This window comes from Oryza sativa, chromosome 7, assembly GCF_034140825.1.
Source record: "Oryza sativa Japonica Group chromosome 7, ASM3414082v1".
NCBI lineage: Eukaryota > Viridiplantae > Streptophyta > Magnoliopsida > Poales > Poaceae > Oryza > Oryza sativa.
In genome coordinates, this window is record NC_089041.1 from 28812821 (window position 1) to 28830986 (window position 18166).

General features: G+C 40.7%; 1 protein-coding gene across 5 annotated transcripts; it reads right to left on the reverse strand.

The window, feature by feature from the left end:
• Nucleotides 1-5683: 5683 nt before the first annotated feature.
• On the reverse strand, nucleotides 5684-14157 carry LOC4344270 (tyrosine--tRNA ligase 1, cytoplasmic). 5 transcript variants are annotated; one of them, XM_015792034.3, is made up of 10 exons: nucleotides 13842-14157; nucleotides 13305-13464; nucleotides 11154-11303; nucleotides 10938-11070; nucleotides 10327-10432; nucleotides 10087-10169; nucleotides 9473-9618; nucleotides 9172-9277; nucleotides 7473-7532; nucleotides 5684-5984 (listed from the first exon to the last, which is right to left on the reverse strand). In XM_015792034.3, the coding sequence occupies exons 2-10, from the start codon at nucleotides 13358-13360 to the stop codon at nucleotides 5964-5966; spliced, it is 861 nt and encodes a 286-aa protein (XP_015647520.1). In that variant the 5' UTR covers nucleotides 13361-13464; nucleotides 13842-14157; the 3' UTR covers nucleotides 5684-5963. The 5 variants fall into 5 exon arrangements, with proteins under 5 accessions (XP_015647520.1, XP_015647519.1, XP_015647518.1 ...); XM_015792033.3 differs by having other exon boundaries at nucleotides 10938-11061; nucleotides 11154-11437; XM_015792032.3 differs by having other exon boundaries at nucleotides 11154-11437.
• Between the last annotated feature and the right edge of the window lie 4009 nt (nucleotides 14158-18166).

Sequence of the window (18166 nt, forward strand, 5' to 3'; positions counted from 1 at the left end):
ACTAAGTGAGTGCTTCTCAAACGACACGGATGAGACAGTGCGTCTCGTTCGGTCTGAGTATGTGCAAGGTATCAGTCTTTTGAATTGATCAAGGTTGGCATCCGGCCAACAGCTTTCAAACGGCCACCTGGGCCTGGCTGATCCCATCAGCCGCAGATTTTCCAAGCATCGAACCCAAACCACATCAGCAAATTTCGCAAAACAGTAGTCAAACAAAACTACGCTAGGAATCACCTCACATCCGCCCATGACCGTGGGCACGGCTGTTCGAACAATTTAATAACCTCTGCAAAGGGGGTACACTTTACCCACACGACATTACTAACCCGGATCATCCAGCCCGTGCAGAACTGCCACGACTAGAGACCTTAAGGCTTTCATGACAAGGCATTTTGAAAGCCGACACAGGTTCATCATATGCCAACGAGAGGGGTCCCAGACCAACACCAGATTAGGTCCCAGACCATACTGTGCTAGGAAACCCGGGGGTTCTCCCCGACACCACCCCGTTGAATCCACATGTCTCTTGGCATCATGGCTCCCCCGATTAGCTAGTTACTCAGCCAGGGGTGTCCCATTCCACCCATGTGGTCGCACTTGTCTTATGTTCGGATGAAATTCCAAGGAAACGGTCCTTAAGTGCAAGAGCGGGAGACCGTACACCCGGTACGTTCCCCGGTCCGCGATTTTGGAAATTCATTTAGTTCGCAAGCACCGACCCAGGTGTCGGGTTTTCCAAGTCTTTTGTAAAACCCAAGTTTTACCCAGGATGTTTCTCAGTTTTTAAGTTTGAAGGCGACCGTCGATACTCGTGCAGAGTGCACGATTACCGAGGCGCAACTAGGTGGTTACAAGGGAACATGGTATAACAATTAACAAAGGAAGGATCAGATGCAATAAGCTAGGTAAGCCCATCGGTCTGCCTTGCAGACGGGGCAAACAGATTAAGTGCAATCCTATCAATGCATAATATTTTTCAAGCAACATAATTAAGTTCAAATATAGGCTCAAGATGTTCAAGGGTAGCTTGCCTTGCTCGAGATCTTGAGTTTGACCCTCGAAATCCTCGCACTGCGGGTCTTCGGGCTTCGAAACTACACGCGAAACGGGACAACTCAGCAAACGGCGAAAATAAGGCCCTATTATTGACCTCTAAGCGTGCCATTAGGTAGATCTCGAGATTTGAAGAATTTTGGAAGTTGAACGGAGTCAAACGGGCTTACGGTTGGGAATATATTGAATTTCTAAGATTATTGGATTTTTGGTCTAAAGTAAAAGGATTTATTTAAATCCTTTTTGAAAAAGAAAAGAAAAGAAAGAAGGAGGGAGGGAAATTAGACTTTCCTCGGGCGGCTAGGGCGTGGCCCGAGAGAAAGGGGCGGCTTGGCCGAACTTAACGGGCCGGCCGGCCCGAGAAGGCGGCCCAAAGCATGCGCGCGGGCGGGGAGGAGAGAGAGAGAGCCGGTGGGCCGGGTCCACCTTGCGTGGTCCCGGGTAGGACCCACTTGTCGGCGGCTCGGCTCACCGCGAGCAAGGTGCACGCGGGGCGTGCTAGGGTTTGGGGAGGGGAGGCGCGGTGCATGGGCGAGGTTCGCGGAGGACGCGGTGCGGCGGGCCCACGCGCAGCCTCACGGCTCACCGCGGACCATGCGCACGGGGGGGGGGGAACGGAGGGAGCGGCTGGCCGGGTCAGCCGATCCGGTCGCGGCCAAGGTGGCGCCGACGTGGCGCCTACGTGGTTGCCACGCGGGCCGGCGACGAGCGGGCGCTACGGAGCACGGGCGGCGACGGCGGCGAGCACACAGCGAGCGGCGGCAACGGTCGGGGCGGCACCAGGTAGCTACGGGGAGGCTACTCGTGCTACTACCCGAGTCTAAGGGGAGGAGATGGAACGAGAAGGGAGAACGGAGGGAGGCACTACCGTGCGGGGTGATGGGGCGCAGTGACGAGAAGCCGACGGCACGGGAGTGATCTCTCCGGCCTCGGGCCGGGGAAGCGGAGGAAGCCGAGCGCCCGGAGTCCCCTTCCGCGTCCTAGCGCGCACCGGCTCCTCCGGCACACGCGACGGCGGCGGTCGGCGAGAGAGACAGAGGGACGGCAATGGCGCGGGCGAAAAACGGGGAAGATTGGGAGGGGAAAAGGAAGGGAGGGCGCCTGGGTTTATAGGGCGGCAATGTCGGTTTGGAAACCGACCTTGGGCGGTCAAGGCGCGTGCTGGCGCTCGGCGCTCGCGGCCAAAATGGCGACAGAGGCGGATGACGCCGGCGGGGAAGAGAAAAGGAAAAGGAAGGGAGAAAGTGGGCTTGCCCCTTGCCTCTTTGGGAAAAGAAGGAGGGAGAGAGGGCGATGAGGAGGAGCCTTGCCTCCTTTCCTTGGAAGCACGCGCGGGGAGAGGCGGGGCCGAGTCGATAACGACGACGATGACGGCGGGGGCGGTTTGGAACGGAGTGGCGACATGGGCGGCAGACGCGGACAGGCGCGGCAGAGGCTGACGGCGGCGGCGACCAGGCGGTCGGCCACCACGGCGCGCGCGCGCGGGAAGCAACGGCCGGCGCGGCGATTTGGGCGGCGTCGGCGGGAACGGCAGCGAGAGCGGAGAGGGAGGGCTCGGCGCGGCTCACGGGCAGAGCGGGGAGAGAGAGAGAGAGAGAGAGAGAGAGAGATAGGGAGGGAGGGAGAGATGGGCCGAGAGGAATTCGGCCCATCGAACCTGAGGGAGGCAAAATAGACTTTTGCGGAGGGATTTGATTTGGGAAGGATTTGGATTCGGGATTGAACTTGACGATAGATCGGGGATTTGAGATCTGAGATGGCACGGACACTAGACAACAAGCAAAGAAACAAATTTCGCAATTAGGGTTTTTAAGAGATAGTTTTCCCGCTAGGCGCCACGACGGAACGGGCGCTACAATTGTCTCGTTAAGTTTCATGTTTTTATAATTTTTAGAAATCTCGTCAAACGCTGCCACTGTACTCCTCTATGACCCATTCACCGCATACTCTTTATTGTTGTTGGGATTGTAAAAATCGAACATAACTAACATTGGAATTCATTTTTTTACTTTCTAGAAGACCCACCAATCATCGGTGGCTTTGTCATTGTATTCCTATACAACCCGCCCACTGCCTCTTATTTTTATTTGTAATTGAGATTTTAAAAATCAAATATGATTATCATTGGGGTTTATTTTTTTACTTTCTAGAAGTTCCCGCCAACCACTTAACCGATTGCTTCACAACATGCCCGTCATCTTTCCTTTTAATCGTCATTAGGATTCTATTTGGTGTTTTATTAATAGTTTTTAGATGTCTCATCAACCGCCACCACTCTGCTCCTTTATAAGCCCGTTACTTATTTAATCTCGTCATGTGTTTTAGATTGTTTTTTCTTTCAATAGTTTTAATTTTTTATAGTTATTTATAAATTGTATTCCTAGTTGAAATCTTTTTTTCTTTTTCTAATTTCAGAATTTATTTTATTTTTTTATTGTATTCTTTTGATGTTTTTATTTTTTATATTTAATTTCAGTTATTTCAAAATTGTATTCCTACTTTAACTCTCTTTTTAATTTTTCTAATTTCGGATTTTATGTTATTTTTATTCCGAATTTTAATTAATCTACTATTGGATTCTTATATGTACTCTTATTTCAATATTGCTTATATTTAATTCCAAATTTCAGTTAATTTTAAATTTTATTTCTACTTGAAGTCTTCTTTTATTTTCCTTTTTTCTATTTTCAATTTTTTATTTTTTTATTCTGAGTTTTAATTAATCCCGTAGTGGATTCTTGTATGGACTCTTTCAATATTTCTTTTTTTAAATTTCGAATTTTAGTTATTTTTAAATTGTATTCCTACTTGGACTCTTCTCATTTTTCCTAATTTCGTTTTTTATAATATAAATAAATATGCTCAAATTTATATAAAAATCAGTTAAATATATCAAAACCAACGTGGTTTCTCTTGATAAATGTCTCTATTTGCGTGACATATACCAGTACTACATTTTTTATATAGAATGTCTATTTATATATTAATTAAACTTAAAAAAAATCTTATAGTATCCCAATCCTACGATATGATATTACTTTGAGCAAAATGATACTACTTAGTATCCCGATCCTGACAACTTTTCTACGCCATCATATATTTTTTATTAATAAATATAACAATATTTTATACATATCCATGATCTATTTATACCGCTGTACATTTTAATTAGGTACAGTGTATCTGCAAATGATCTTCGTCATTGAATGATTTTTTTCGACATTGTTTGAGTCATTTTTTTTCTTTTTCATGCATGGTACATTCGATTTTTGTCTGAGGAACGCATGAGTTGTCTTGGTCTTTGCCTTCACCTACATGCGCATACTGTTTTGAATTGGATGTATCCATCTTCAAGTTCTACTCTAATCGTGCTTTAAGTCCGTACTGTTTAATGACGTTCGTATCCATCCCTAACTCAGCCTACTCTAACTCCTCATATATTATTATTAGCGGTATTTCTCTGTACGATTCCGATCCAACATACCTCCATTAAATCTTAGCCATTAAAATCTAGACTTATCACAATCCAATGGTTAATTTTCTTTTCTTTTTCTCCGATTAATGTGGGAATTTCTAGCCCCACGGCGAACGTAGATAGATTAATCTACCGTGTTCTTAGCGCGCAGACCACTACAAAATATTGAACCAGCACATCGCACTCATACACTCGAGAACACGTCTCTAATACACACTCAAATTGAGATACTGGGGCTAGCGTCTGGTTTCACCAAATTTTTTATTGATCTCAATGATGATAAGCATGGCTGCAATTCTGAAACCCAGCATGCGTGAGCGATGAGTCACAAGCTACTGCCGACTGAATCACTTCAGCAGACTGACCTAAATCTGCAATTGTTTCTTTTTCAGCTTTTGCGATAAATGAGTATAACTACTACTTGCCAATTGAGATTTATCCATGGTCAACAGATATAAGACGGCAGTCTTTGTTTCTTCTTTTTTACTTTTCTAGTCCACGCATCCGAGAAGACAAGTCCCCACCAAACTAGCTAATTGTAACAGTAACTAATTCAGTCCAAAGGTGCAAGTTATATAGAATCAGACAAGGACATCGTTTTCTCAGGAGAAAACTTTCTTCAGGGAATCATTTAAAAAAACAGGGGAGGATAGTGACAAGTGCAAATCTCATGCACACGAGACAAAATGTCAGATCTTACGTCGATACGGGGCCTAATGCGAGTACTTCTGCTAGTCTCGGGCATATAGAAACAAGGTTAGAACAGTTCGCAAATGTTTACTATATCACCACATTATCAAATCATAAAGCAATTAGATTTAAAAGATTCGTCTCGCAAATTAGTCGCAAGCTGTGTAATTAATTATTTTTTAAAATCATAAAGCAATTAGGTTTAAAAGATTCATCTCGCAAATTAGTCGCAAGCTGTGTAATTAATTATTTTTTTAGCCTACATTTAATACTGCATGAAAGTGTTCAAACGTTCGATGCGATCGAGTGAAAAATTTTAGGGTAGGATCTAAACAGGGACTCGATAGAAAAGTTTGATCGGTTTGATGCCAGCAATTTATCATCCGAATTCACTATTAGATCGAGTGGACGCATAGAGTAGAAACTGTCACTATACATTGTTTCTAAAACTCTAAAATATCAGGATGTCGCTAACTGATGACCTTGTTTTTTTGGGAACTAACCGCACGAGACAGCGGGAGGTTTCATATTCATATAGCAGGTAAAAAATACAAGAAACAAGGTTGTGATGAGGAAAAAAAAAGACACCCTTCTAACACACCCACGAGGAAAGAGCAAGCACTGAACTGATGACCTTGTGGCACAAAAGGAACCTCTAAGACTGCTCATAGATAGGGATTGATTTGTTCATTACATGGCCAAAGATAAGAACACTACTCCTAAGTCCAAGAGTGAACATGTAATATCAGTCAGCACCGTAGCATTCCTGCAGAAAAAGACAAAAAAAAAGTGGCAGGGTCATACAGTGCACTACAAACAACATAGGCAGGTGGAGTAGTTAACTTCAAACACAATTAACAGTCGCAATTGGTAACTGGAATGAAGCTCATACATAGGCAGCGCTTAACATAGTGCCCAGCAAAGCTCTGTGTAGGGGCTACCAGATTCTGGAGCTATGGTTTGGGCGAATTGGTAACGATTAGCATAGCCCATCCCATGCAAGATCAAACTCCCAACATAGAACTGCATTGCCATTCAAAATCCAAATCCAACTGAACTCAACCCAAACTTATGCCTAGCATAGGATACCTTATTCCGGTTCAAAAGCAAACAAACATATATTCCAATCCGTTTATATACACCTTGGGTTCAGAATAGAGGCTAAATCATACTCCCTCCATTCCATACTACAAGTCATTTTGGCTTTGTTCTACCAACTTTATAGAAAATTATATAGTACTCCCTCCTTCCAAAAGTCTAAGACCTATTTCATTTTTTTGTTTTTCCAAAAGTCTAAGTCCTATTTGTAGTCATTATGTGCTAAATTAAATTGTTGATAGGAACCCAAGAAGCTATTTTAATGCTTATTGGTTGCATGTTCATTGGTTTTATCACATAGTGAATGAATTAATTGCTTCTTAGTCTTGGTGCAAAAAGAAATAGGACTCACATTTTTGGAAGGAGGGAGTAGCATTTTCAATACAAAACAAATATACTATAAAAATATATCCAATGGAGGATTTAACTAAACTAATTTGATATTGTAGATGTTGCTAAGTTTTTCTATAAATTTATCAAACATTAGTAAGTTTGACTTAGGACAAACCCAAAATGTCTTATATCATGGAAAGGAGGAAGTACTCTCATTGTTCCAAATTATAGGACGTTTTGGCCTCTCCAGCCCTCGTCTAAATTCACTATCATCCATATGAATTTGGAAATATATGAAGCACATACATGGATCCATGCTTCAAATCCAACACGCCAAAACATAAAGCAAAGGAAGTACTAACCAACGAACCTATATTATGTCTCCACTAATAACACTCCAACCTATCAATGTGTCTTAGAGAACCCAACCCAACTCATATATAAGCCCCTAAATTATCCCAGAAGTATGCTAAAAAATATATTTCAGAACTAATTCATAGGCTAGCTAAGAGATCAACAGACATAAATATCAATTTGGCATCATCACAACTGTTGGTTAGGTTGACCATCAAATTCGGCCTTGAAACATAGTATCAATCTCATCTGACAACTAGCTGGTCATTTTGATTTTTTTTAATAAAAAAAAAGAGAGAGAAATTGTTCTCCTAGAAATGTATGAATTTCCAGCTTAATAGCTGGACCCAAGATTGTTTCCGCTAGGAATGAGAAAATTATCCGCCTCAACATCACAACTACGCTTAGCAGACTGTTTCGACTATGTACAAATTGTAACAACCAACAAATTTGATTAAAAAAAAATTACCCCGATAGCTTCCACTAGATCCTTTGCTTCACCATTCCTTCCAAAGTGATCACGAACAGGCTTGAAACAAAAATAAAATGGTAAGACCAATTGAGAGAGAAAAAAGATATTATGGTACGAACGAGACCGAACAAACTGAACATACAAATAAATTACTCCATCCTTTCATAATACTTTTTTTAACCTCCATGTGTAGAAACCAAGAAATCAATAAGTCTAATAAAAAGGTGATGGAGATAGCACTATATAGCTCTAATGAATGGCATGATATAATTATTTAAACTCATTTCTGCTACTGAAGTAAGGGGAGAGTGGAAATGTTGCAATAACTACACCCTTGCTTTTTTTACTCATTTGACATATTTTTGAAATGGTATTTTGATGATTGTTCTGAAATGAACTTCTATGATTATTAAAATCCCAAAAATATTATTTTGTAGTCCATGCAATTCGTTCACCAGCCCAACAGCTTTTCTTTAACAAGTGAGTTAAATCTTTTTAAAAATATTTTTAATTAAAGAATTCTAAAATCAATTTTTCACATGCTCTGATACTAGTTTTGGATGTTAACAGAAAGTTGCAAGTTACAAATAAAGTACAATCTACCATAAAAATGGTTCTGAAGTAATGTGTATCACTAACAGCATAGCACATACCACTCTTCATGTATGGTTGCTACACCATAACATAGATGATCCAATTCATAATATTTTTCATGTTAGAGCAACTCATCAAGAAACATTAAAATGGATTACTGCCATGGAAGAAAAAAAACCAGCGGATTAGTGGCCATTGGAGTAACTGATCCACATTCTTGGGAAATGAAAACAAATACTCCTGTTTATTTTCCTATTAGTTACTTTCTACTTCGATGAGAAGAGCAGAATCAGCATGTGAGAAAGGACGATTTTAAGTAATCCCAGTTAGGAACAGCTTTGGTTTCTGTCCAAATCCATCTTTCAGTAATGTGGCAACTGGCAAGCTTCATACTGCGAATCAACTTGATTCACTGATTATTGACAGCTACCTGGGAGAACCTATCCTTTTCCAGATTATGTGTCAAGATGTATCCTCCACTGCTCAAACATGCTTTTTCTGTCAACCAGCTTAGGTTCAAGCTAGTTGTTATCACCGAAAAGTATTTTTAGCATTTTCTTTTACCCTAAAATTGCTCTTGACTCAGTGCTAATCAGTTGTGAGGCAACACGTTATCCAGAAAAAGAGGATCCCTGAGTTCCTCCACCTCCCAACCAACCCCATTCAACACAGACAAGGACAGAGGAGTACAAAACCTAGTTATCGAGAAAAGACATTTTGAAAATAGGGGTGCTTTGAAAAACTCCGATGAGCTCTCTGTTACTATGCATTTTCTTTCTCCTTTCTATGGACAAACTTTTGGTAGCATGTCCGTCCGAATTTAAACTAGTGTCATTTGAAGTCACAGTAAAATTGTTTATCTTACGCCTCTGTGGAATGGAACACCTCACTCTATGAGAAGCATGATTCTAGCATTTCTAGTTTATCACTAGTTTGTCAATTGGAACATGTAACATTTACAGAATCTTCCATGTGGGATGATCCATTAATATCAAAATAGTATTCATTATAAGCGGATGTAGAGAAGGGAAATGGCAGAACTTATCCAGCAAGAGATGGATGACTGGAAATCAGAACACATATGTACAGACAAAAGCATTACCTGCAATATCTCGTTCAATGACTTTTCAAGGGCCAGCTTCACATCAGCAGGATGCAGAGCGCCACTTTCATAATCAGCTGTAAGTTCCTCCATGCTCAGAAAAGTCCTAAACAAGATAGAAGTAATCACAAACCATAGAATAAAAGCATACAAATATAATGCATGATTACGTTATATGATTTAGTTGTGAATTGTTAGGTATTGATGACACCGACAGGACAAAACAATTGTACTAATACTGTTGAATTGTAAAATTAAGATTTGTCCAGAAATCTGCGGAAGTGACTCTGCAACTTCTTACTTTTTGCCACCATTCCCTTTCTTCTGGACCACCTCAAACATTCCAAACCAAGGCAAGATGATATATTTTATGTACTCCAAACATGGATTGCCTTCTGCTAGTTTTGGAGGGCAGAAAGCTTTTTCCATTTTAAAACATATATCCTCCTGAAATATACAACAGGTAAATATTGAACAATCTCCATTGTCAACCTTCAAACAATAACTAATGATTTCGCCAAAACATCGATCAGACGATGAGCTGCATAAGGTAGCATATTTCAACAACTCTATGGTCACACTGATTGACAAAACCAAACCCCATACCAGAACTGTTCAAAATGTCAAATAACATAATAATTATCACATATAGGGTTCAAGTAACAAAAAAGCTAAAACAAACTGGTTAATAATCATCTGTTGCAGTGCATAAGAACAAAGTTAGCCTCTTTTCAAACAAAGAATGGGGAGTCTTCCCTTGTTACTCATCTCCCTGGATCAAGATGAGTTTATTGCCTAAGCATATAATAGCAGGTTCGAGTTAAACTTATGTTGCAGTAAAAAAAAAAGGATGGAACGAAGAGAATATATAAACAGGATTGGCATCATATAGGATGAGTATAACGGTAGTAAAACCTTATCATCTTCCATGAAGATAGCCCAAGCTGGATGCCTCCTGTTCTCCATTTGAGGGTATTGTAATAAATTAGGAAGCATATCTGTAGTTTGAGTTAAGGATGTGCACCCGAGTATGTTTCGGTGCATGTACCTTGTGCAAGTGTCTTGGCATGTAAGTACCACCATCCAAGAACCAAATACCAAAAGCACAAGCACATGTAACAACTTGGAACAATACATATAAAAGTGAAAAGATACTGTCCAAAACAGCAATTGCCTTATTCTTCTTTTTGAAATGCTTATAATATTGTCTAGCTAATAAGTTGGCATCATGCTGTTCCATTCCCAACAGCCATATGTCTGCCTGCAGTTGATAATGTATGCATTGCAAGAAGCTTTAAAGAAGTCCATTACAAAATCCCATGTAAAATAAAATACAGAAGCATATTTGAACACTATTACTTTAGTTGATATGGCAATCACAGAATTGGTTGCACAAAAGTTTCACAACAATCAGTCTAGTGAAAGTGAACAGATACATAATCTACACTTGAAACCAAAAAAAAAAGAGGAGTATGTTATATCAATAGGCCTTGTGTACAAGAATTGGTGAGGTGCAAGATCAAAGGGAAGCAAACAGGGTTGGACTGCATAGTCAAATAACTATATTAATAGAACTACACTAATTGCTTCCTTCATTTGTCCCTACTAAGTTTAAAGCACCACCACTACTTTTGCTCATTTAACAAATTAGCCCCTGATATTTCCAGAAGTTATTAATATATCAGCGGTTACTGTTAGATAAATTGACTGAAACATACCAATGGCAACACATTTGCAAACAGAGGTAGTAGGTACATTAAACATACCTTCTGAAATAATATGCTAGCACACTGCAAGCAAATGTAAAAAATCTCATCAACATTTAATTTTCCAATCGCATAAGAATTTCTACTCCCACAAAATCTGCTAGGTAAACAGTAATAAGAGGACCTGCATGTACTGATCCAACATCCGATGCTCAATCAGTAGGCTCTCCAGTGAAATAACCCTTGAAAACTCAAATGATTCAAACAAGAATATACCTTTTTATTCTACGCACACTGTTTGTCCTTGCAATATCCATGACAATTGGCCAGTACTCATCACCATGTTGACGTATTTCATCTGACAACCAGACTAGATCTACTTTATCAAGAGCCATGCCAGTTGCTTTCCACATCTCAATATTGTACCTGCCAACAGTCCGCATCTTATTTAGATTGCCACTAATCTCACTGTTCATCTGGGAAAACCAGTCTGCCATTAAGATTTTAACTTTGAAACCAGATTCAACCATTTTATTAATATTGAGTGTCTTCATGATCCCCTGCAGAACAAGAACGGATCCATACACTAGTGAACATCGCATTACAGATTTGAACAATTTGAAGGTGTCAGCATTAATTTAAATGGAATAGTGGCGTCATTTCAAATGTTAAGACAGTAAACTGAAACATCAATGAACAATGAATGAACTGAATAGTGAGGTTTTCTGAAAGTTAAATTTTACACTGATGTCATAAGGAATACATACATGGAAGAACAGCAAAATTACAGCCAATAAAATTTCACTTCAGTTTAATCAATATCAGCAAATTAGACCTATTTTTTTGCATGAGATTATGGTATGTTAGTGTATACCAAAAGATAACAGAGCACCTGGTGCTCAAAACTTTTAACAAGCAGGAGAATTTATTTAGTACACAATGAAAAAGCTTTTCCTAGAACTGGAGGTCAGTCAAGTCCTGAATACAGGTCCCACTTCTGTTTGCTGAATGGCGTTCAAGGAAAGATAATTGCAAAAGAATTTTATGACAAGACCACTCTCACCACTGCTCTTTGTTCTGGAAGGTGATTCTACAGGATTTATTGAATAAAAATATGCATCAGGATTGATTTCCCTTAAATATGGACATGAAGGGACACTTCATTCTCTCATCTTCTGAAATGATGATGGCTATAGAGTTATAAGAGAATCTACAAATAAATTATTGTTTCTCAAAGGAAGCTTGCAAATATTTTTTGATTTCAAGGTTTAACGTGAATAATTCCAAATATTCCAGTCCCTCTTAACTTATGCCCAGATAATATGACTCTACTTGCTGGACTGAGTAGATGAAAAATGAGTCTTTTTCATTTACATTGGATTGTCACTCACAGTTGAGACCCAAACTTAAGGCCTTGTTCGGTTTGGAGGGGATTGATGGGGAATAATTCCACACCACAATAGGTGTGGAATAAATCCCCTCCAATCCCTCCCTCATGGGGATTAACCGAACAAGGCCTAAGAGCGAATGTTTCTCCTGTCTTTTGGACAACTTACAGCCTAGGCTAATCTGGATAGAAGAACAAGATGTCTCTGGAAAGTAGATTAACAATGGGCACTGCTGTTATTTCTTCTCAACATGTTTTGTTAATGCGTACTTCAGTCATAAGACAAATTCAGTTGTGATTCTCAGCAGGGCTATGCCATTGAGACAAAAGGTTCATGCAACATTATTTTCTCACAAAGAAGCTTGGTGGCATTGTTGTAACTAACTAAAAGAGACAGAACAAAAGTTAATTGTAAATAGCAAGCTGATGGTACTATCAGAATCAACTCTTGACTACAATTTGGTGGAACCATGGAAAGGATGTTCTCAATAAGTTGCAATTTTGAAGCGCACAAAAATAATAGGCAGTTATTATTATTGTCTGGTCTATGGATTTCGTTTGTGCCAAAGCATAAACATCGACAACTGATTAGTGAGCACATAAAGAACAAAAGATGTTTTTTTCCTGAAAATTTCAGTAACGCGGAAGACTTATAAATGTTTTAGAATCCAAATGATAATTATAAGACACCGCATGTTTTCTTATGAAACACACTAGTTCAACTTTACACACTGAATCCAAAGGATGTACACAAGTAAAATCGTGGTATTCTTTTGGATTTGTTGTGCAACCCAAATGGTTGTACATTTAGGCACTGCTTTTTTTTTAAACTTCAAGTTATTCCTGATGAGGTTGCAGTGCATTTAAACAAAAATTGCTTTTAACGACACTACAGACTAAAGAGTGCATCTGCATAAAGCTATCCCTGTTTTTTTCTTAGCAGTGCTACAGTATGGTATATATGAACCATATAATCAAAGATAATTATCAGTTTCAATAAGTAGCATCTATGAGAGCTACCAAAAAATGTGCTCCTATACCTGAGAAATGTGCATCCAGGGGCATGGATCACACCAAACATAACAAATGGGGGCATGTTTCTTCTTTAGCAGTAACTTAAGCTCACGATCGTTGACCCGATCCTCCCCAATGCTCTTCAGTGCTGCAAACCTCAGGTCAAAACTCCCCTCAACAGTATCCCTGAATGTAAACAACTAATTTAGCATGCCAACCTTACAAAGCTTAGTTCAATATTGAAGTTCAGAAGCGAGCAAGGTTATCCATTAGAGTCGACAGCAGCAACAGCTGAATTCTCCATGTTGCCATTACTACGGTGCTTAAGTTCTGTTCGGAGATATAGTCCAGCATTGGCGGAGCTCCTCTGTAGCAAAATAATCAGGTTGCGGTTGGAAAGATGTTGCCTGCTATTTCCCATTTTCTTTTTATCATGAATAACCTAACCCATGAAATTTAACAAGAATCCCGAAGAACATGAGTCGGAAATTCGACCCTACCTACTGGGGCATCTGTTCCAACTTCCAACCAATCAAATAGGCATAGAGAGAGATAAATCTTACCCCGGGAGCTGTTCTTCGGGGAACTTTTGCCGTTGTGACGGCGTGCTGCCGTGGAGATGACAAAGCTGCTGCTGTGGCATCTGGGAGCGGCGGCGCGGCGAGGCGGAAGCCTCGACGGACATAGTCGGCGTTCGCTTCCATGTTTTGCCCACGAGGCCAAACGCCCGCGCTAGCATTGCCCCCACACGGACACGGGAGCTCCAAATCCAGGGGCGACCGGCTAATCCGGTCGCAGCCTCCGCGCCTGACTTCGTCGACGACGATCGGCCGCCGTCGCCAGGGGTTAGGGTTAGCGGCGGCCCAAGTCTTCCCCCTTATATTCTTTTTCTGTTTTTCTAGATATAATAAAATAAAATGATACCGTACTGTTTTGTACTCCTGTATGTTGATATGGGGCATTTTTAGAAAATTAGCCCAGGGCTAATTTTGGGGGCTAATTTTGGGAGCTAACGTTTAGTTATGAATTTATAGGCTAAACATTAGCCTAGAGTAGTATGTTTGGATCCATTGGCTAATTCAAGGCTAAAGGGTAGAGAGAGTAGAAAGAGAGCGGAGAAAGGGAAAGAGAGAGAACTGCTTTTTATGGTCCCCACACAAAATTAGCCCCATTTAGCACCCCTTGGAGGGGCTAATGTTTTGAGGGGGCTAATTCACTTTAACCCCAAATTAGTCCACCTGTTTGGATGCTTGAGGGTTAATTCAGGGCTAAAAGGTGAGTGCTAATAATTAGCCCATGGAACCAAACATGGCCATGATGTGTTTTTTCTTCAAACTCGGTACTCCCGCCGTCTTAAAATAACCTATGACCCCTTACAATGAATCTAAACGCTCACATCTCCTACTAGTTTAGTTTATCCTGGGACAGAAGGAATACGTGTTTTGCAAAAAGTTTATAATATGAAAGTTGCTTTTAAAAATCATATTAATCTATTTTTTAAGGTTTTTTCATAGCTAATACTTAATTAATCATTGTTGACAAAAAACACGAGGCCTGGGAGATCTGCTTAACTCCAGTGCAGGTCCAAAGCTCGCCTTCGGATGTATGAGCGTGCCAGTTGATTTGATCCTGCAATCAACAAGAAACAAAGACAAAGAAACCGTGGTTAAATCTATAAATGATAGCCGATCGGCTGATTGCCGATGACATATCATTTATCTCTGAGCCGATGTCATATGTGAATCGATCGGCGATCACAAATAAGTAACAAGGAACTAAATTTACTCGATCGGCTGTAGATATCAACAATATTTAATCCTTATATCGATATATATTCAAATCAAGTGACTGTGATAGATCGAACGCCATGCCGAGACAGTATAAATCACTTAGATCGAAATACATATTAACAACAAGATTATATATGTTCATAGCGTAGTCGATCATGTAGATCTAGCATGTATCGGCTAATACTCCGATACCACTCTATATTAAGATATTAAAGCAAGTAAGATATACCAAATAGAAGCCTAACATACTTTAAATGCAACAAGATCTTAATATAAAGGACAGATTTAACATGTCAATCAAGCGTATAAGGTAAAAGTAGTTAAATCAGGTAAGATCGGCTGAAACTCCGATGCTACCCTAATCGGCAACCAAAAGGCAGGCTAGAGATTATAGTTCTAAGCACGACTTAATAGATCAAACTCAACTAATGCAGCATTAAGTATGAAAAGAAGAACAATATCTAGACAATCAAGCCGCTGGATGTTTCATAGAGTGGTAGATATCTTATATAATCTAAGCCAACATCGTTATTTAACCTAATCAGCCGCCTTTTACTAACAGATGTTAGCCGATTATAGATTAGATAATGATATTGTCAAAGATTATATAAGATATATGATAACTCGACGAATTACATAAACAAGATTAGAGTATCATAGAGATGGGAGCACTAATCCCGGAAACACAAGCCATCATAACAAGTTTTACCTCATGTCGAAGATCGAAACTGATGCAGCTCAACCCGAAAGTAAGAACTCGTCGAAATAAAACTAAAGCAAAAAGGGTGGTGATGCGCCGACATTGTATTGAACGTGTGTGTTAATAATTACATAGGGCTCGGGGTCTATTTATACCCAAGAATTACAAGATATGTCCATATTGGACACGACTCTTATCTCTAACAAACTCTAAGATACCATAAGTCTTTGCGGCAGACTTTTGCCCAAGTTTATCTCTAAGGAAATTACATAAAATATCCTAATTAATAGATACAATTGCCTTCCCAGGACTCTATCCATGCACGGCAATCATCTTGAAGCACACCAACTCGAACCCGATGTCGTACACAAGTCATATTGTCGGAATCGGCTGTATCACTTAACCCAGTCTGACTCACACTTAGCCGATCCCAGTCGTAGCCGATCCGGACTTCAGCCGATTTTACTCTGTTTCCGCAACAATCCTTATCTTCGATTCCGCTTCGACTCCATCTTCATCTCCGATGCTGATATTACCAAATTTGGTCGTTAACAATCATGCGTTAATATATCATTCTATTTTGCATGTAGAGAGTGTTCCAACCCAGAATACACCCGTCCCACATGGATTCTACCCCTTATTCCTAGGAGAAAATTGGGAATATGCCATGTCTCAATGTAAGAAGTGGGTTTTCCCAAATACGATTTTCATCAATATCACCCCGACCGAAAGCTATAGGCTTCCACTTAGGCCGAGTTTAGTTCCAAACTTTTTCTTCAAACTTTCAACTTTTCCATCACATCAAAACTTTCCTACACATATAAACTTCCAATTTTTTTTCACATCATTCCAATTTTAATCAAACTTCCAATTTTAACAATCCTTATCTTTGATTCTGCTTCGACTCCATCTTCATCTCCGATGCTGATATTACCAAATTTGGTCATTAACACATGCCTCCCAAGTCCGGGATATTTGGTAATGTTCCGGATTTGCCGTATACCGACTCCGAGCAAGTTTCGCACTCTGCCGTTTTCCAACTGCTATTCCAGCGCTTTAAATACTAACCGTTGTCCCCAAGAAATCTCACACCGTGACTTCCATTTTCACCGCTTAAGCAAAACTCTGCCTTCTCTCTCTCCGGCGACTCCTCCGACGCACAAGGCGATCCCCAGGTGACTTCATCTACGGCCAGATCTCCACCTGCGGCGATGTCGTCCTCTGCCAGCCCATCTGCCGCACCATCAGCCGAGTACGCTGAGGTAAGTTCCTATCGGCTAGATCCCCTTTCTTATCATCAGATCGGTTTTCCCTTGCCATATATTGCTCTCTTCTTCTCGGTTACTTTGAATTTGTAGCATCTTTCCAATCTAGTTGCAATTCCCAGCCTGTCACATGAAAATTACTACTTTCTCGGCCCAGTCGGCAACCCTGATCCCACCGAGTTCATCATTGGTGAAACCAATAGGATTCCTTTCAGATTAACCAACCCAGACCTAGGTCACTGGAAGAATACCTTCAAATCCTGGCCGTCTCTAGAGAAAACTTCACCCGAGAAAAGTTGGACAGCATGGTTCAAGCGCATGTCGGCTGGTAAAAGAGTTCACTGGGACGAAATCGGAATCGGCCAAGCACTCGACCTTACCATAGCCAACTCAGCTAAGGACGAACCCCTAATAGCAGCTGCCTCTTATTTCTGGTCCAACACCATCAACGCCTTCTTGTTCAACCAAGAGCCGATGACCCCAACTCTCATAGATATCATCATGATCACAGGCCTGGATGTCACCTCATCGGCTAACCCTATGAGCCTGAACACGAAAAACCAATACGACTTCAAGACCAAGAGCATAGGCGGCTGGTCAGGCTATGTAGCAGCATATATGGGCCAAGGTCCGGTCACCCCTCGAGAACATGTGGCCTTTTTGCTAATGTGACTAGAAAAATTCCTCTTCTGTGGATCAAGCTGTGGCCCTACAACTAATTGGCAATTTGTAGCTGAGGCCTTAGAAACAAAGAAGCAATTTCCTTTAGGAAAAATCCTCCTCGGCTACTTGTATCAAATGCTAAATAATGCATCGGCTAAATTAGCTGTCGGCTCAGTAGTTGGGGCAGGTGGACCATGGTGGCTATTGCAGACTTGGCTAAATCTGGTAGTCATGAAAGTTGTCAATCGGCCATCCGTAACAGAAGCAGAATTCCCAAGATTAGAGCCGATTGTAAACAATGACGGAGAAGAACTCACTCATCGGAGATGCACATCCTATGAAGAGTATGCCTCTACACCAACTGATGCAGGAGCAAAACTATCGGCTGAGCTGCTCAAAGATTGGTTTTGCAGCTTTTATGAGGGATTCCAAAAGGATGCTCGAGTTTGGTTTCTCTATGAAGACTCAAC

What these genes read in the sequence shown, in the direction of transcription:
- LOC4344270 (XM_015792032.3), bottom strand. Translation starts at nt 14,017, where the DNA reads ATGCTAGCGCGGGCGTTTGGCCTCGTGGGCAAAACATGGAAGCGAACG. An exon ending in CCCGAAGAACAGCTCCCGGG is followed by an intron (nt 13,465 to 13,841) that starts GTAAGATTTATC and finishes GTTTACATTCAG; the next exon opens with GGATACTGTTGAGGGGAGTT. An exon ending in CTAGCATATTATTTCAGAAG is followed by an intron (nt 10,433 to 10,937) that starts GTATGTTTAATG and finishes TATCAACTGCAG; the next exon opens with GCAGACATATGGCTGTTGGG.